Here is a 20,232-nt window from a genome sequence, read left to right as displayed (position 1 = left end):
TGACATTTTACGCTCTGGCAAACCCCTTTGGCGTCACTTTTCAATGTGCTTGGTCGGGACCGTTGGGGGTCACTTTTTTACGCTTATTTACCAAATGGTAAAACAACTTAAGTAGGGTTAGGGAAACACTGTGGTTCAGGTTACAAAATGTATGTTTAAGTGACATTTTACTGTAATTTAAATGGTAACAGTTTGACAACAGTTTTTAAACATAAAGTGCACATTAATCAGCAAGTTGTAGTCAAGCTTTTCTTAATTAAACGGTCTGAACCACTTTTTCTGTTGTACTTTTCTCTTCAAACTCTCTGTTAAAGAGGAGCTGAGCAGGAGAGACGCCATTTTTTTTAAAAATTTCCTCGTGTGCTTCGAGTCTTCGCTATTAAAACAACTCAAGTCCAAATTAAAGTCTAAAGGTGAGTCAACATCAGTCAGTGGTGGAACGAAGGAAAACCAGTTTACAGAAGGGAGGGAGGAAAAGAGGATCAGAGAAGAAGAGTAGAATAATTAGAAGAAGGACATCCAGTGAGTAACTACAACTCCTCCAGCTGATTTCCGCAGCTTCTCTGGTTTCTTCTTTTGAATCATCCAAATGTCAGGATCAAAGATGGCCGCGACTCAATGTAACATTCAGCTCTGATTTCCATGACGTGTTCTGTCTATCTGTCTGTCTGTCTGTGTGTCTGTCTGTGAGTCAGTCAGTTTCAGCTCATCATTTCACAGCACAAACGCCCACTTAGCTGTGGGGCTTACAGTTATTATGTCAAAATATTTAAACACCAAAAAGCATCAAACCACTTTCTAGCATACAGAGCATCTACCGGTATATGTGGGGTTGTAACGTTAGAGATAAACATATGTGGTACACAGAGTTTTCTGATACACACCCACTTTGGTTTTCTGGCTCTGCTAGTGGTCCAACCAGTCAGAATGCATACTTTCAAAGTGAAGTGAGGACACACACACTCTGATTAATGATAAGAAACGGCGTCACTTCACTTTGTCTGTTGGAAGTTGAAGTTGAAGCTCCTTTTCTACACAGACCTGCTGAGGACAGAAGAGAGCTGCACACTGATGAAGTTCATGGCTGAAAGTTCAGTAAGTGGAGCTGTGATTGGTTGAGATGACGTCTTTGATTGTTGTGGTTGGAGAAACAGTTGAATTGTGGTTGAACGTGTGATTGTTTAAAGCTGGGAAACAAGATGGCTGTCTATGTGAGCAGGCAGAGAGAAGTCCAGATGAAGTGTTTTTCAACACACTTGGTCGGAACCATTGGCGTCTTATGACGCTCTGTGTAGGGACCGATTTGGCGTTATTTTTCAATGTGCAGGGTAAGACTACTTAGTTAGGGAAAGATTTGACTTTGGACTTGCACTGGTCTGGTCTTGGTCTTGACTCGTTCTCAACCCTTTAAAGTCTTGGTCTTGTCTCAGTCTCTACTCTATACACTCTGGTCTCGGTTAGATGGTCTTGACTACAACACTGCCAGCAGCATCTTCTCTATTCATCACTATTGATCCATGTGTTGATTAGTGTCCTGTGTTGAGTGAATAGAATTTGATGAAGTGATAAGAAAAGGCCCTCTTTAGTTCAACAAAGCCAAAAGGATTCAACTGACACTGATATGACACAGAGAGAAGCAGCCAATCAGAGGATGAGCTGCTGATATTTGGGTTTTTTACCAAGATAAATTATTTGACAGATGATGTGCTGATGAATGATTGGACTGCTTCTCTCAGTGTATCCTCTACAGATAGTGTGGACTCTGCTATGAGTCAGTGTGAGGACAGAGAGGAGGGAGTCCCTCCCTCTAAAACCACTCTGTGTGGGGAACATGACAGCCAGACCAAAGCTCAGAGGTGAGAGGACCATCTCTAACTGTCCACCACTCAGATCACTCCACCATCATTATTCACATTCAAAGCTCTGTGTGTGTTACGTTTCAGCTCAGAGAAGCAACACAGACCTGGACCCGGACCTGGACCCAGCTGTGTGTCCTTCAAGAGTGACGACTCAATGGAGTTTGGTGTTGATTTTAAACAACATGACAAAAAGTAGGTAGTTGTAAATTGTGTTCAGTAACACATAATCCATAATGTCAGTAATTAAATATATATTTGTATTGTATTGATTTTTTATTAATTATATATAAAAGTCTTCCATTCGGAGATAATTTCCCTAAATATATGAGCTTTAATGAATATCTTTCTATCAGGATCCATCAGAGACCAGACTGTCCTGAAGCTGAATCCAGTTGTGTGTCCATGAAGAGTGATGAGTCTATGGGTCATCCTCCAGTCTTCAAAGATGGACGCCACTCTGTTGATCAAAGGTGAGGATTTCAAACCGATAATCAGCAGGACTAGTAAATGTTTACCACTACAGGGAGTCCTCTGATTCAATGTAAACATCCAAACATCACTTCATGGACCTTTACCTTGTGTTTATCTCTGTGTAGACAGACATAATGTGAGCTAATTCTTACTGATTCCTCCACAGAGTGGACCAGGAGAGCTCAGAGGTTCCCAGTGGTCAGTCTGCCCAGCAGCATCAAACACACCTGGACTCCATATTTATGGTCTGTACATGTACAACAACTACTTTTACATCTATTCTGTTCACAATCATCTCCATGCTGCACTTAGACTTGTCTGTCCAACATGGATCTGATGTTTGCTTCCATGATTTCAGTTTGATTTGTCATTCATATAATTTTCTATTCCAGCTGCTGGAGGAGAACATCTGCACTTTTGTGAAGAAAGAGCTGAAGAAGATCCAGAAGGTTCTGAGTCCAGATTACCCAGAATGCTCAGAGAGTCAGAGGGAGGATGAGGACGTGTTGGACGGTGAGGATGAAGAGCAGAGGAGGAACAGCAGAGAGGCATTTCTGAAGATCACACTGCACTTCCTGAGGAGAATGAAGCAGGAGGAGCTGGCTGACCGTCTGCAGAGCAGTAAGAGGGGTTCTCTAAAGATTTAACATGCTGGATGAATGGGACATTTACTAATGTCTCAAAATATATTCACATACTCAAAGGAAATGTTGAAATATGTTCTTTGACTTATTGATCTGCTTTGTCGTGTGTTCATTCAGGAAGTCTTGCTGCAGGTGGTAAGCGGAAACTCAAATCTAAGCTGCAGAAGAAGTTCCAGTGTGTGTTTGAGGGGATTGCTAAAGCAGGAAACCCAACCCTTCTGAATCAGATGTTCACAAAGATCAACATCTCAAAGGGAGGGACTGCAGAGGTCAATGATGAACATGAGGTCAGACAGATTGAAACAGCATCCAGGAAACCGGACAGACAAGAAACAACAATCAGACAAGAAGACATATTTAAAGCCCAATCTGGAAGAGATGAACCAATCAGAACAGTGATGACAAAGGGAGTGGCTGGCATCGGGAAAACAGTCTTAACACAGAAGTTCACTCTGGACTGGGCTGAAGACAAAGCCAACCAGGACATCCAGTTCACATTTCCATTCACCTTCAGAGAGCTGAATGTGCTGAAAGAGAAAAGGTACAGCTTGGTGGAACTTGTTGATTACTTCTTTGGTGAAACCAAAGAAGCAGGAATGTGCAGGTTTGAAGAGGTTGTGTTCATCTTTGACGGTCTGGATGAGTGTCGACTTCCTCTGGACTTCCACAACACTAAGATCCTGACTGATGTTACAGAATCCACCTCAGTGGGTGTGCTGCTGACAAACCTCATCAGGGGGAAACTGCTTCCCTCTGCTCGCCTCTGGATAACCACACGACCTGCAGCAGCCAATCAGATCCCTCCTGAGTGGGTTGACATGGTGACAGAAGTCAGAGGGTTCACTGATCCACAGAAGGAGGAGTACTTCAGAAAGAGATTCAGAGATGAGGAACAGGCCAGCAGAATCATCTCCAACATCAAGACATCACGAAGCCTCCACATCATGTGCCACATCCCAGTCTTCTGCTGGATCACTGCTACAGTTCTGGAGGACGTGTTGAAGACCAGAGAGGGTGGAGAGCTGCCCAAGACCCTGACTGAGATGTACATCCACTTCCTGGTGGTTCAGTCCAAAGTAAAGAATGTCAAGTATGATGGAGGAGCCGAAACAGATCCACACTGGAATAAAAAGAGCAGGAAGATAATAGAGTCTCTGGGAAAACTTGCTTTTGAGCAGCTGCAGAAAAGGAACCTGATCTTCTATGAATCAGACCTGACAGAGTGTGGCATCGATATCAGAGCAGCCTCAGTGTACTCAGGAGTGTTCACACAGATCTTTAAAGAGGAGAGAGGACTGTACCAGGACAAGGTGTTCTGCTTCATCCATCTGAGTGTTCAGGAGTTTCTGGCTGCTCTTCATGTCCATCTGACATTCACCAACTCCGGAGTCAACTTGCTGGCAGAAGAACAAACAACCTCCTGTCAGTGGTTTCTACATAGAAACAAACCTGAATCAAAACTTTTCTACCAGAGTGCTGTGGACAAGGCCTTACAGAGTCCAAATGGACACCTGGACTTGTTCCTCCGCTTCCTCCTGGGTCTTTCACTGCCAACCAATCAAAGTCTCCTACGAGGTCTGCTGACACAGACAGGACGTAGCTCAAAGACCAATCAGAAAACAGTTGAGTACATCAAAAAGAAGATCAGTGAGAATCTGTCTGCAGAGAGAAGCATCAATCTGTTCCACTGTCTGAATGAACTGAATGATCGTTCTCTAGTGGAGCAGATCCAACAGTCGCTGAGTTCAGGAAGTCTCTCTGCAGATAAACTGTCTCCTGTTCAGTGGTCAGCTCTGGTCTTCATCTTACTGTCATCAGAAAAAGATCTGGATGTGTTTGACCTGAAGAAATACTCTGCTTCAGAGAAGGCTCTTCTGAGGCTGCTGCCAGTGGTCAAAGCCTCCAACAAAGCTTTGTACGTGCACACACAACTATCTGGATTAAATGCAGTTTTTTATTCATTCATAAAAAATAACTTGTTTTGTTATGTTTTACTGATTCCTCTTCAGGCTCATTGGCTGTAAACTGTCAGAGAGAAGCTGTGAAGCTCTGTCCTCAGTTCTCAGCTCCCAGTCCTCTAGTCTGAGAGAGGTGGACCTGAGTAACAACGACCTGCAGGATCCAGGAGTGAAGAGTTTGTCTGCTGGACTGAAGAGTCCACACTGCAGTCTGAAAACTCTCAGGTCAGAATGAAACTTTTTTTAGAAGTTTACCCACTGACCCCTATTTTCCTTCACGTGCGTTTGCTCTGCGGCGGCAATCCCTGCAAGCAATCATGGCTATTCAAGTCAATGCTTGACATTCCACCACCTGCGTCACGGCGTGTCCCCTAAGTGGCAATCCGCTCCGCAAAAAATACATGCCAGATCTATTTTCATATGAGCCGCGGGGTGTTCAGACAGCCGGGCAGGAAGTGAGACAGCGAGAGTATCCAGTCAATTTACCAAAAGACACCCCCCAATATCGTATATGTCTCCTGCACAACACAATGGACGATTGAAATTCATCTTAAATGGGGGAAAATATATTAGACATCATAAATCATTTTTGTTAGAACAACGTCAGAAAACGAGAAGCGATGGAGTTTAATTACAGGAGTGCTTGGAGTGGAAGATAGATTCTAGCTTAATGAACCTGTGATTCTTTCAAGTACTTGCAGAGACAATAAAATCTGCGAGTTGAGCAGGCAAGAGGCTCCACTTCTGAGACGTTCCTTGTGTGGTATGGCGCGTGGCGGTAGATGTTACAAAATGCAGCGCAGTGGTGGAAAATCCGGGTAAGCCGTCATTGGCTTTTTGTATTTGATTTTTTAATTGACTGACTAAACATTCTTCTCAGGCTGAGTGGCTGTAAGCTGTCAGAGGTAAGCTGTGAAGATCTGTCCTCAGTTCTCAGCTCCCAGTCATCTAGTCTGAGAGAGCTGGACCTGAGTAAGAATGAGCTGCAGGATTCAGGAGTGAAGCAGCTGTCAGCTGGACTGAATAGTCCACACTGCAGACTGGAAACTCTCAGGTTAGTGTACTGCTGTTTGAAAATGATGACCACCTAAACTCTTTTTTTCAAACTTCATCAATTACTAAATAGACTTCCTGAATAATATTTTTAGGCTAAGTGGCTGTAACCTGTCAGAGAGAAGCTGTGAAGCTCTGTTCTCAGTTCTCAGCATCCAGTCCTCTAGTCTGAGAGAGCTGGACCTGAGTAACAACGAACTGAAGGATTCAGGAGTGAAGCAGCTATCAGCTGGACTGAATAGTCCACACTGTAAACTGGAAACTCTCAGGTTAGTGTACTGCTGTTTGAAAATGATGACCACCTAAACTCCTTTTTTCTAAATTCATCAATTATTAAATGGACTTCCTGTAAATTATTTTCAGGTTGAGTGGCTGTAACCTGTCAGAGAGAAGCTGTGAAGCTATGTCCTCAGTTCTCAGCTCCCAGTCCTCTAGTCTGAGAGAGCTGGACCTGAGTAACAACATACTAAAGAATTCAGGAGTGGAGTTTGTGTTAGCTGGACTGGATAGTCCACACTGCAAACTGGAAACTCTCAGGTAAGTGTACTGCCATTTTTTGATTTGTCTACCTCCTCGAACACTCAGACCTGCCCATGAAAAGAACGACAAAAAAGTGCAATGTTACTGACTGTAAAGGTCTGCAACAGACACACAATCAGTGACTCTCACAGAATCACAAACAAGGTTTTACTCTTAAGGTTACGTCTTTCACCCTTTATTTAAAGCACCCATATTATGCTCATTTTCAGGTTCATAATTGTATTTTAAGGTTGTACCAGAATAGGTTTACATGGTTTAATTTTCAAAAAACACCATCTTTTTGTTGTACTGTACCACTCTCTCTCACTGCTGCAGCTGGTCTCTGTTTTAGCTACAGAGTGAGATCTCTTTTCTTCTTCTTCTTCTGTACTATTTTTGATTGCACTCGCACATGCGCAGTAGCTCAGATGTAGATCATGTCAGCTAGCTAGCTCCATAGACAGTAAAAGAAAGGCTGTTTCTACAACTTCGGTCAGTTACAAGGCAGGATTAGCTGGGAGACTTCTAAATGAGGGCGCACATGTAAGTAGTTCTTTTGTAGATTATGGTGAACTTGTGTGTGTTGTAGCAGTGAGAATGAGGTAGCATGCTAGCATTAGCATTAGCGTTAGCATGCTAGCATTAGCATTAGCGTTAGCATGCTAACGCTACGAGCTAATGGTTGCGGTTAGCCAGCTTGTTTCGGCTTGTGACGTCACAAGCTGTGCCGATTTTGAACAGCTCACCCAGAGACTTAAGGCAGGACACATTCAGAAACCGTATCTCACTCTAAACAGCATGGATGTTTTTTTTTCAAAGTTTGTACGTGTGTGGAAGCACCAAAGACACAAAATATCACCCCAAATCCCAGAAAAAGTGATTTTTTCACTTTAAAGGGTTAGGGTTTTTAAAGGGTAACTACCGTTTTCTTCAACCTGGACCCTATTTTCCTATGTTGTGTGAATGTAAGTGACTGGTTGGAACAACAATCTTTGACATTGGTCCAGTATTAAGTGAGAGAAACAAGCTACAATGTAAGTTAATAGGGCAATTGTCCAGCCTGTATTTATGTTCACTAAAGTGCTCGTTTTGCTGCTGACAGACTCAGATTATTATTTTAAGTGTCTGACATTATGGAAAGTATTTCTAAGGAGGTCGACCTTTCTGTTAAAGAGTAACACACGTCATTCAAAGTCGACAGAAACTAAATAAAACTATGAAAAGCCGTTTTGGGTCATCTTTCCTTTAGTTTTGGTTAAAATAACAACCCAGTCTCACGGCAGTTCGTGAAATGTTCACATAATTTAATCTATTGATTCGTGTACGCGTACACGTTTATCATGGCCCACTTGCCTGGTCCTCCGGTAACGTTAATGAGTTAGCAGGGTTAGCATGGCGGCGTTAGCCAGGACCAGTCAGGATCACTTTACTGGCTGTGTCTTAATTGTTTTTGCAAGTAACCAACTCGGGCACTCTAGCTATATAATTCAATGTGAGTACACAAAAGTTGAAATAACAATGCCCGTCCCTAGTAGCTGTGATAAATTAGCCTGAAGCTAATGCTTAGCTGTTCATTAGGAAATTAGCCAACTCTGTGTCCCTTTGGGCTATAAGCTGCCTCCATCTTTCAAATACATCTCCAATATTTACCCGGGGTTTGTTATGTCTCTTGTCACGCAACTGTTAGAAACATGCCAGGGTTTTTTTAGGTCGGGTAGATCTCTGTTGATCCCGTTTGTTTGTTTGCTGCTTTCATGGCTGTACTAATATTACAGCTGTAGCGCACTTGGTTTACGTTTTTACAGGTATATCTGGCAACCCGGCCTGGCTGTCAAACTGGGCAGTTGATAACAACACACAGGCCAGAACACAAATTCCATTACAAAACAGAAATTTAAAAAGGAGAAAATACTGGCATTAGCATTAGATAGTATTTCAACTTAGCATGTGTCCTTAATATCTGATGATGCGAAGAGGTCATTTTTGGATTTATTACCGTAAATATAATACATATTGGACCTTTAACGTCCTTGAACACTGAGTCTGAAATTTTCGTCTGAATTTTTTCGCATGTTCAAAAATAAATATGACCTCATTTGTATCAATCAAATTCACACACTGCCTCTAAAACTTTCAGATCTAGTTCTTTTCATTTTGAGGTGTTTCAACACTTAAGAGCCACCGTACAAGTGAAAGTCAAAACCAAAAATAGCATCTGACAGGTTGATCACTTTGTCTTGCAGCACAAAGCACATTATGACAAACAACAATAAACTTTTAATCGATTGGGACATTATCCGCAGCTAAGGAGGCGGAACTCTCCTTGCTCTTTGCGCAATCTCAGAATTGGATGGACCCAATATTTACACTCACCTAAAGGATTATTAGGAACACCCTACTAATACTGTGTTTGACCCCCTTTTGCCTTCAGAACTGCCTTAAAGTGGCCATATTATGCTCATTTTCAGGTTCATAATTGTATTTTGAGGTTGTACCAGAATAGGTTTACATGGTTTAATTTTCAAAAAACACCATATTTTTGTTATACTGCACATTGCTGCAGCTCCTCCTTTCACACGCTGTCAGGTTTCTGTTCTAATTTTTTCAATTCATTTCAATTTTATTTATAGTATCAAATCATAACAAGAGTTATCTCGAGACACTTTACAGATAGAGTAGGTCTAGACCACACTCTATAATTTATAAAGTCCCAACAACTCTAGTAATTCCCCCAAGAGCAAGCATTTAGTGTGACAGTGGCAAGGAAAAACTCCCTTTTAGGAAGAAACCTCGGCCAGACCCAGACTCTTGGTAGGCGGTGTCTGACGGTGCCGGTTGGGGATGTGATGAACGGTGGCAATAATAGTCACAATAAAGATAATGGAACAGTGACTAAGAAATGGTAGTCGTAGTAGTTAATGTCATAGCAGGACACTGCAGGGCGTTAGAGTATGTAGTGTGGCACAGCGGGGCACGGCTGGATGTAGCAGGTTCAGCAGGACACAGCAGGGCACTGTAGAGCATAGCAGGGTGTAGTGAAGCAAGACCACGGCAACAGCTGCAACCAAGATCTTTGTGCCATCCAGATCCAACGAAAAACGTTGGAAAAAGAAACATAAGGACTCATTTTAGCTACAGAGTGAGACCTCTTAACTTCTGTAACATCTCTGTTGTCAGTCGCACATGTGCAGTAGCTAGGTAAGGATTACATGAGCTAGCTCCAACTTCGGCCTGTACAAGGCAGGATTAGCCGGGAGACTACTTCTAAACTAGGGCGCACTTCCAACTTTGCGTGGAATATCTGCAGAACAGGGACATGTAAGTAGTTCTATACAATTTATTTTGTAGATTAGGGTGAATGTGTGTGTGTTGTAGCAGTGTTTTGCCATTGAGAACGAGTTAGCATGCTAACGCTAGCATGCTAACGCTAGCATGCTAACGGTTAGCCCCCTAGGCCCCTCGTGTCAGCTAGTGACGTAGAAAGCCGTGCAGATTTTGAACAGCTCACCCGGAGACTGAAGGGAGGACACATTCAGAAACCGTATCTCACTCAAATTAGCATGGATGGTTTTTTTTTCAAAGTTTGTATGCGTGTAGAAGTACCAGAGACACAAAATAACACCCCAAATCCCAGAAAAAGTGATTTTTTCATAATATGGGCACTTTAATTCTTCGTGGCATTGATTCAACAAGGTGCTGGAAGCATTCTTTAGAAATGTTGGCCCATATTGATAGGATAGCATCTTGCAGTTGATGGAGATTTTGTGGGATGCACATCCAAGGCACGAAGCTCCCGTTCCACCACATCCCAAATATGTTCTATTGGGGTGAGATCTAGTGACTGTGGGGGCCATTTTAGTACAGTGAACTCATTGTCATGTTCAAGAAACCAATTTGAAATGATCCGAGCTTTGTGATGTGGTGCCTTTAATAGTAATGCTGTGATGCTGTATGAAGAGGAATCCACCAACACTGTTCTTGATTATAAAAAGGTTTATTACAAGCAAAGATTCAGCATCAATTTTACAAACTCCTGCAGAGAGCATGGAGAACGACCAACCCGAATTCTTCCAAAAAGTCGTTCTGCCCTTTCTTTGTGAGCACACAGTATATAGTCTATGCATACATTAACATAAACGTAATATATGCAAGTATATTATTGGAACAGAGAACTGACCAATCAATTGTTTCTATCTGGCACAACTCCAAATAAGGGCTCTTCTGTCCAAGAGGGCCCTTAGGCTCGTGTTAACAATTTCCAGAGGTTACAGTGAAGGTGGAGTAAAGGTCATAGGAATCCCTTATACCAAATCTTAAGTTAAAGTTGTAACTCCAGACACCACAGTGACATGGTGCATTATCCTGCTGGAAGTAGCCATCAGAGGATGGGTACATGGTGGTCATAAAGGGATGGTCATGGTCAGAAACAATGCTCAGGTAGGCTGTGGCATTTAAACGATAAGGGGCCTAAAGTGTGCCAAGAAAACGTCCCCCACACCATTACACCACCACCACCAGCCTGCACAGTGGTAACAAGGCATGACGGATCCATGTTCTCATTCTGTTTATGCCAAATTCTGACTCTACCATCTGAATGTCTCAACAGAAATCGAGACTCCTCAGACCAGGCAACATTTTTACAGTCTTCAACTGTCCGATTTTGGTGAACTTGTGCAAATTGTAGCCTCATTTTCCTATTTTTAGTGGAGATGAGTGGTACCCGGTGGGGTCTTCTGCTGGTGTAGCCCATCCGCCTCAAGGTTGTTTGTGTTGTGGCTTCACAAATGTTTTGCTGCATACCTCGGTTGTAACGAGTGGTTATTTGAGTCAAAGTTGATCATCTATCAGCTGGAATCAGTCTGCCCATTCTCCTCTGACCTCTAGCATCAACAAGGCATTTTCGCCCCCAGGACTGCAGCATACTGGATGTTTTTTCCTTTTTCAGACCATTCTTTGTAAACCCTAGAAATGGTTGTGCGTGAAAGTCCCAGTAACTGAGCAGATTGTGAAATACTCAGACCAGCCCGTCTGGCACCAACAACCATGCCACGCTCAAAGTTGCTTAGATCACCTTTCTTTCCCATTCTGACATTCAGTTTGGAGTTCAGGAGATTGTCTAGACCTGGGTGACACCCCTAAATGCATTGAAGCAGCTGCTGTGTGATTGGTTAATTAGATAATTGCATTAACGAGAAATCTTACAGGTGTTCCTAATAATCCTTTAGGTGAGTGTATATACACTAGGGAAATGGGTTAGGTTTTCCTCGAGTTCTTCCTTCTTCACAGAGGGCATGTCGATCAGGCTTAGGACATCCTGAAAGTGTTCCTTCCACAAACAACACTGACAATATCTCCAACTTAAAGTGTGTGTGTGTGTGTGTGTGTGTGTGTGTGTGTGTGTGTGTGTTTTTAGTCTGTCAGGCTGTCTGATCTCGGAGGAGGGCTTTACTTCTTTGGCCTCAGCTCTGAGCTCCAACCCCTCCTATCTGAGTGACCTTGACCTGAGCTACAATCATCCAGGAGACTCAGGAGTGGAGCTGCTGTCAGCTGGACTTAAGGATCCAAACTGGAGACTGGACACTCTCAGGTATGGACTGATGGACAACACTGTTTCCCTGTCACTAACTTATTAATTCTGGTTCATGTTTAATGGAGGATCTGAGTAAAGGTGTATAAAGTTGATTCTGACTTCTTTTCTTCCTGCAGGACAGACCATGGTGGACTGCAGAGACTGAGACCTGGTGTGAGGAAATGTGAGTGTGTTTAAAGTTTAATTTATAAGAACTCCACTGCATGTTACACTAGCCACACTACACAAAGCTACAAAGAAGGAAAGGAAGGACCTTGTAATCACTGAAGTTGTGAAGATTGAAGAGGAGAGGTACAAAATCAAAGCAGTGAGCCAACAGCAGCAAGGGAGGTTGACAACATAGGAGGCCGTGATCAACATGGGCGGATATGTGGAGGATGCCCCAAGCAAGGCTTAGCTTCCTTATCAGGACCAGGTATGATACCCTTCCCAGTCCCCGGAACCTGCACTTCTGGTATGGCTCAGAGGAGACCTGGCCAACTCTGGGACTCCCAGAACCCCAGTTTACAGCACATACTTTCTGGCTGCAAGGCAGCACTGACTCAGGGCCGGTACGAATGGCGCCACGACCAGGTCCTGCGCAAGCTAGCCGAAATCCTTGAGACCCGCAGGCTGGAAGCAAACAGGGCCAGTCAAACAACATCACAGCAGCTGATCCAGTTTGTCAGCCATGGGGTGAGGCTCAGAACAGCAGCAAGAGTGTGGTCCCTCCTGTTACCCAGAGGCGAGTGTAATATGAGAGCCGACGTCGACCGCCAGTTAAAGTTTCCACTAGAGATCACCTCAACCTCCCTATGGCCAGATATCATGCACTGGTCCTCTACTAGGAAGGTCATTGGGAAGAGGGAATGAAGGCAGCCTTCGAGAGAAAGTAGGAAAAGTACACAGAGAGCTGGGAGCTGTGGGTGCACAAGCAGGGTGGAGGGCGTTCATTTATACAGTGGAAGTTGTGTGCAGAGACTACACTGAAACATCCCCCCAGCAGTTTCTGAAGTCTCTTGGGCTCACCGGCTCCATGTTAAGGAAGGCCATTAAAGACCTGGCCGAAGTGGCAGAACACATGGAGCTTCTGGCTTTGGCTCAGAAGAAAGGACAAGGGATGGGGAAAGCAAGGATCCTAGGGCTGGCCGCTGATCCACCAGCTTGGGTGTTTGGGATTAACGGAGCAAAACATCAGTGAAGGGTGGCTCCCAGCTGACGAACCCTGCAGCCAGCACAATGGCACAGTCGGAGGTGCGTCAGGCAGAAATGCATCAGGCAGAAATGCCCAGCAGGTGGACCCACCTGTGCACACACCTTGTTAACCTGGCTCACCAGTGACTACTGTGAATAGAGCAGTTGGCTTCCAGGCAGGAACGTCACTAGGATTGAAAGACAGGGTGAGCTTAGCCCCAAGGCTATGCAAAACTTTCCCTTCCAAAATCTTACTTACAAACTCTAAAGTTAGCTTTTAGATACATCAAAGCTGCATGGGGGAATTTACTTAGGCCAGACTGTGCTTCTGCTGAGTTCTTCTTTAGGCTAAGACTTAACCGCTATCTATCTGCCCGTGTAAATGTGTGGTAAAGTAATACCATACCTAATTCCTCTCTCTGTTAGATAAGTTGCAGGTCAAAATAAGACTATTTAATTACTAGGGGTGTAACGATACACGTATTCGTATTGAACTGTTCGGTACGAGGCTTTCGGTTAGGTGCGCATTACAAACCGAACGATTCGTTGGACTAATCCTATTTCATTTTTTAAAAAAGAGCTTAAATTATGTGAAATATAATCAGTGCCGCTGCACTCAACAAGGCAGCCCAAAAACATGCTGTCTGCCCTTCCCACTCCTCAAGAAAAACACACTACTACAGTCAGGCATGATACGCTGAACTAGCTTGTTGCAATATGGTTGACAAGGATTTAAAGTATGTCTGAATTTAACCTGATGGCGAGATGAATAAAATATGAATGAATAAAAGTTCTAGTATGTATGTATGTATACGTATGTATGTATGCTCATATATAGCCTAGTCTACATTTAGGCAACATCTACATACTTGTTTAATTTATTACAGCAAAGGAATGCAGAAAGTTAAGTTGGTCAGACTCAAGCATATATAATAAATATCATGAAATAATTTAGTTTAGGCTATGCCTTGGTGCCTCTCTCTTTTTCTCTCTCTCTCTCTCTCTCTCTCTCTCTCTCTCTCTCTCTCTCTCTCCTAAAATATCTTCCAGTATCCATTTGTCCAATGAATTGAAGGATATACTGTTACTAGCTAATTAATTAATAGTTAATAGCATTAACAGTGACACTATAATATTTAGGGACTGATATTGTTTTTAATACTATAGAGATAGTAGGCTATATTAATGGTAAAGAATAGAGAGCTTCGGATACCTTACTAGGCGAGCTATTTCTTGTATTTCACTCATTTACACTAACTAGACTATTGTTTTCTATAGCCAACTAAAATATTCCTTTATCTTTACCTCAAGTAAATGTAGCTGAAGTGAAGCAAGTAAAAGTCATTAACAACAACTTACAATTTCACTCTGTATCACTCACTGTGTGTTGCGACGAGACAAGATAAATCCTGCAGCTACTTGAAACACAGCGGTCTGCAGTGTTCTGAAAGCTGCCAGTTTAAACCAATGAGAAGAGACAAGACGGTGTGTCATCTTCATAGCCATTGACTCTTTGTACTTCTGTCTAACTTTCGACTTTCCGGCTTTTTTGTAGCTGGATATATTATTTGTTGTTTCTAATATAGAATTTGGATAACGTTAATGATAGTGAGATACTTGCTACAGTTGCATTTTGAGTGATAAATCGGCGAAACAACATTTTATTTCTCTGATTTACTGCTTTGTTTTAATGCTGCCTGGCGCTCTCTCTCTTCAGTAACTCTGTACCTCGCTCGTCCACATACCGTTACCGTGCAAGCGGCCGCTCGTAAGCCTCTCTCTAAAACACTGCCATTTCGACCAGTTGACAGTTCGTGAAATAAAAATAAAACATACTGCAGTGCACGACGACACCAACAGATGAATGGTGAAGGAAGATTGATTCCACGTAGTCAGTGATACAGAGTGCACTGTAAAAAAAAAAAATCTAATTATTATTTTTATTATTATTATTTGGGGGGGCTTAGGAACATTTTGGGGTAGCTTCAGCCCCCCTAAAATAGGCCTAACGACGTCCCGAGAAATACTACCCCTCCCAGGAGGATTTGCTTCAACATCAGCACAGCCCACAGTCTGAGCATCACAACAAAACACCCAGCAGGGAACCCACAAGATGAACATCAAAGAAGCCAATTCGAAAACCCAAACTCAAGTAGCCTAAACCCATTGACAAGGAGGCATGGGGAAGCTTTCGACCAAAGCCAAACCTACAGTTTCTTAACTGAAGTTTGATGATTTATTTCTCCAGAGTTTCAGTCCAGATCTGTTTTCTGTCTGCTGCTGGAAATATGTTAGAATTCAATCAATTAATTTAAAATTCACAAACACAACGAACTGATCACAGTGATTAAACTGAACTAATTAGTGATAGACCGATTAATCGCTCGGCCAGTATGCCATTATGAGATTTGAGATAATCAGCAATGGTTGAGCCCGGTGCTCACGATTTGTAAAACGAATGACTTAAGTCTGGATAATTTTATCATCAGAGGCAGCATTTTATTTTCCTGTTTGTTCTTTTCATAATATTCTTATTTGTAAACAATGCAAACTATTTCATTGATCTTTAATAATGATTATTGAGATATGATAGTTTACATAGGGTTAATTAAAGGCACCCTATAAGTATCCACAGCCATGCTCAGTGGTTGTGCATACTTTCAGTGTGATAGAGAGATTACATTAGATTATATACTTTATTTGTCATTGTACACAGATACGAGACATTGTCTGGAACAATCCTTAGATGCCCACAGCTAAAAAAGACTAAAATACATAAAATAAGTTAAATAAATAGATAGTTACACATGATATGCAAATTGCACTTGTACCCATAAAAATAGTTTGCAGTGACTAATGTGTTAACACTAGCACACAAGTTAGGGTGGTGGGGGGCAGAGGAGGTGGAGTGTGTTCATCAGTGCAACTGCATGTGGATAAAAAACTGTTCCTTAGCCTACTGGTGCAGGCATAGAGCAGGCTAAGGAACAGTTAAGACAGATACGTTGTTAATAAATCAACAGATGATAACCTGCAGCTGTATTGTTCTTGTTCTCTCCATCAGATGTCTGTGAACTGGATCTGGACACAGACACAGTGAACAGATACCTCAAACTGTCTGACAACAACAGGAAGGTGACACATGTGGAGGAGGATCAGCCATATCCTGATCATCCAGACAGATTTGACTACTGGTATCAGCTGCTGTGTAGAAATGGTCTGACTGGATGCTGTTACTGGGAGGTCGAGAGGAGAGGAGCAGTTCATATATCAGTGAGCTACAGAGGAATCAGCAGGAGAGGAGACAGTAAAGACTGTGTGTTTGGATTGAATGATCAGTCCTGGAGTCTGTTCTGCTCTGATGATAATGGTTACTCTGTCTGGCACAATAACAGAGTAACAGTCCTCACTTCCTCCTCTGTCTTTAACAGAGTAGCAGTGTATGTGGACTGTCCTGCCGGCTCTCTGTCCTTCTACACAGTCTCCTCTGACTCACTGATCCACCTCCACACCTTCAACACCACATTCACTCAACCTCTTTATCCTGGGTTTGGGGTCGGTCCTGGTTCCTCAGTGTCTCTGTGTTCTGTGCAGGTCTGAGATACACTGTATAAAGCTAGCTGAGTGAATGTTCTTTGATAACTGATTTGTTTTGTAATTAACTTTTATATTCAAGTAAAACAACTGAGGCTTTGAGCCAAAGACTAAAATATTAAAGTCTGAAACTGAGCTCTACTGTCTTGAAACATTTGTTTTTGAAAGAAACACATGAATGTCAAACATCACCTGAGAAAGGGGAACCTGAGTATTAATTTGACATGCAGCACTGTGTCAACATTTTCTAGTCAAATCTGAAATAAAAATGTGTTAATATGTATTGTAAAAGTGTATGAGGCATTTTGATATAAGTTGGTGATGACCAATGTTATGGCAGCAGTTTTGGGGTTAATGCCAGTTATACACAGTCAACATACACATTAATGCAGCTGTAATATTAATCCAGAAACATCAGATATAATGTAATAAAGTTTTGAACGTAGGACTTTTACTTGTCGGAGTATTATTATGTATGAGGTCTTTTACTGCAGTAAAGGAACTAAATACTTATTGTATGTTGTTGAAAACCCTCTTTAGGGAAATATAAAGACTTTGAAAGACACCATAACTTCCTCTTTTAATATATTTCATCATGAATTTATTTCATATGTCAAAGCTCTTAAAGTTAAAAAAAAAAAGTAATGCTGTAAAACTCGTAATTATTGAAGTATATATACAAAAAACCCAAGCTTTATTTTTCATGTACTTGTTTCATGTTTTGTTTTTGTTTTTCCCTCTTTCTAATTTTTTGTTTTTATAAATTTGCTCTACTTGTAAGCACTTGGGGCCTCATGTATGAAAGACTGCGCAGCTTTCATACCAGAAGATGGCGTACGGCCAAAACTTGAAAAGTACCTACGCACAGAAATATTCACAGGTATAAACAGGTCGTACGCCAGGTCCTGCACACCTTTCCTTTATACATGACATGAGCGCACGTGAACGAGCCACCGACCCCGCCTTGCCTCCTCCCATAAATTAATATGGAATATGGATATGTCCCCGACGTCATTCTTTGTCCAATCACAACGGGTAATACCTCTGCAGACGGAAAAAAAACTTCACCGACTGTGAGGTTGAGGTGCTGATCACGGGGGTGAAGGCGGGAAAAGAAAAATTCTGTTTGTAGTTTTGTCATCTTGGATAAGCAATAAAAGAAAATGCCCAGAGTGGCAAATGGTGACCAGGCGGTGAATGCACCGAACCATAGCAGAAATAAAAAAAAATTTTGAACTGGAAATCAAGAGAATAGTGGCAGCGCCACACCAGTTACCAAACAACATGCATCTCAGTGTCAGTCCAAATTACGCACAATAAGCAGTTTAAACTCACTGATGTAATACCATTTATTTTCTAAGTGTTAGTACGCTCAGTGAAACTGAGTCCAGCGTGAGGGAGACTGGACTCAGAAGAGGAGAGGTTAGTGAGGCCAGCGTCTCCACGGCAGGATCCGTTGCGCCACGCATGGATGAAATAATGAAATAGTAAATGGGACTACAGTAACAAAAAAATGTGCAGAATTAAGACAGTCAAGACGGCCCAGTGTTTGGTGGACTGGGTACACCTTGGTCACTTAATAGCCTACAAATCATCTACGGGATCAATTATGCATCACGAGTTTACCCACCCGACACAGCGTTTGTTCCTGGGGAGATGGATCCATGCGTCCCACCTCCTGTGCGCCATGGATGTCTGAGCCTCAGCAACTACAGAATCACAGGCACTATTGCATTTTCCATGCCGATCTTTTTGTTGCACAGTGAGAAGATATTTTATCTATGAGAAATACAGAGGATGACTGAAAGTATTTTCTAAGTGGATTTTTCATTCATTTCCCGTCCTCATGTTTAAGTATTAAGAGGTTAAGTAGCCTGCAAATTAAACAGTTGTGTGAAAGATGTGAAACATTATCCACATATTTATGAAGTATTTGTGGATAAAATTATGTTTTTTCATAGACAACGTCACAGACGTATGCCAGTAAGTGAAGTGGAAACTTTATTTTGTAATGTTTGGTGATTTTCAGCACTTTTCAGTTAGAATTCACCACGTTACAGAGAAAGAAAAGACTTTGCGGACGGCCTGCACATTCTCACGTCAAGTTAATTTTTTATACATCACAAAGTGTCCGTGAAAACTAGCGTACGCAAGCTTTTTGTGCGTACGCAACGTTTATACATGAGGCCTCTGATCCTTCATAATATTGAAAAGAAGTATGAGCCATATTGTCTGTATATGAATTTTGTTTTGTTGTTTTAGCATAAGCTTTGTGATACTCTACAGCTGAAGCACACTCTTTATTTCCCATTTTTTATATAGTACCACCCCATCTCCAGAGCGTGTGTGTGTGTGTGTGCGTGAGTGTGTGGGTGGGGGTGTGTGTGTGGGGGTGGGTGGTCTGACAGATGGACAGACAACAGCAGCTCTCCCACTGTTTCTCTGTCACTAACTGATGAACTCTGGTTCATGTTTAATGGAGGATCTGAGTGAAGGTGTATGAAGTTGATTCTGACTTTGTTTCTTCCTGCAGGACGGACCATGGTGGACAACAGAGACTGAGCCCTGGTCTGAGGAAGTGTGAGTGTGTTTAAAGTTTGATTCATGAGATCTCTAGATTTGTACATTTTCTTAACTGAAGTACGATGATTCATTTCTCCAGAGTTTCTTTCAGTGTGGCTGGAAAGATGTTAGAATTCAGCTCCCCCATGCTTTTATTTTGAAACATTTACTTTTACTTCATGTCATCTTACTTGATTTATTTCTTCAAAAGAAAAGACGAAAAATATGAACTTAAAAAAACAAAATGTGTTTTGAATTTGGTTTTCTCATTTTTCGTTTGGGAAAAAAAAAAAAAAAAACAGACCACCTGATTTCGTTGTTTTAACTCAAAAATCAAAATATCCATGTGACTTCCGTTGCTGGTTTCAAATGATAAAACAAATTGAACACAGACCTTTTTTCATTCTTCAATCCAAAAGGAATTGCCAAAAACAATTGTTTTTTGTTTCTGACACTAGAAACAGTTTTTTCCTTTTTTTGTTTTGAAACAAAAAACTAAAATACGTGTTTCATTCTTTAATTACAAATGAATTACAGATTATCAAATGATACCCGGACTGTTGTTGCGGTCAGTGTATCTTTTGGTCTTTTGATTTTCATTTCATAAATGGTTATTAAAAAACAAAAAATTAATGGTTGTTTGATTTTCGTTTCAAAAAAAGTTAAATTGAAAACAAGGCGTTTTTTCCTTTACATGGTCAAAAGGGGATGAGAAATATTTAAAATTATACTTTGATTTTCATTTTCTATTTCATATAACAAAAAATAAAATTACTCGAAAATAGAAACGAAAAAAGGCCATATTCGGA

The 20,232-nt window shown here is 41.8% G+C and overlaps 2 protein-coding genes across 2 annotated transcripts in view; both read left to right on the top strand.

Annotated features, from left to right (window-relative positions):
- Positions 1-389: 389 nt before the first annotated feature.
- LOC116049971 (NLR family CARD domain-containing protein 3-like) lies at positions 390-16,996 on the top strand. The gene is made up of 14 exons (XM_035996844.1): positions 390-413; positions 1,236-1,242; positions 1,755-1,856; positions 1,944-2,051; positions 2,213-2,329; positions 2,497-2,575; positions 2,723-2,951; positions 3,092-4,889; positions 5,813-5,986; positions 6,081-6,254; positions 6,349-6,522; positions 11,918-12,091; positions 12,211-12,257; positions 16,332-16,996. Exons 3-14 carry the CDS (start codon positions 1,768-1,770, stop codon positions 16,865-16,867), a joined length of 3,699 nt encoding a protein of 1,232 aa, XP_035852737.1. The 5' UTR covers positions 390-413; positions 1,236-1,242; positions 1,755-1,767; the 3' UTR covers positions 16,868-16,996.
- LOC118494148 (stonustoxin subunit beta-like) overlaps positions 5,000-20,232 on the top strand; it is a 37,914-nt gene continuing 22,681 nt past the window's right edge. The window contains exon 1 of the mRNA XM_035996845.1: positions 5,000-5,157. The gene's annotated coding sequence lies outside the window, so the exon portion shown is untranslated. The remainder of the gene's footprint in view (positions 5,158-20,232) is intronic.

The sequence above is a fragment of the Sander lucioperca genome, chromosome 21 (assembly GCF_008315115.2).
Source record: "Sander lucioperca isolate FBNREF2018 chromosome 21, SLUC_FBN_1.2, whole genome shotgun sequence".
NCBI lineage: Eukaryota > Metazoa > Chordata > Actinopteri > Perciformes > Percidae > Sander > Sander lucioperca.
The sequence above is the reverse complement of the archived record's forward strand: the minus strand, read 5'-3'. Positions and strand labels throughout refer to the sequence as shown.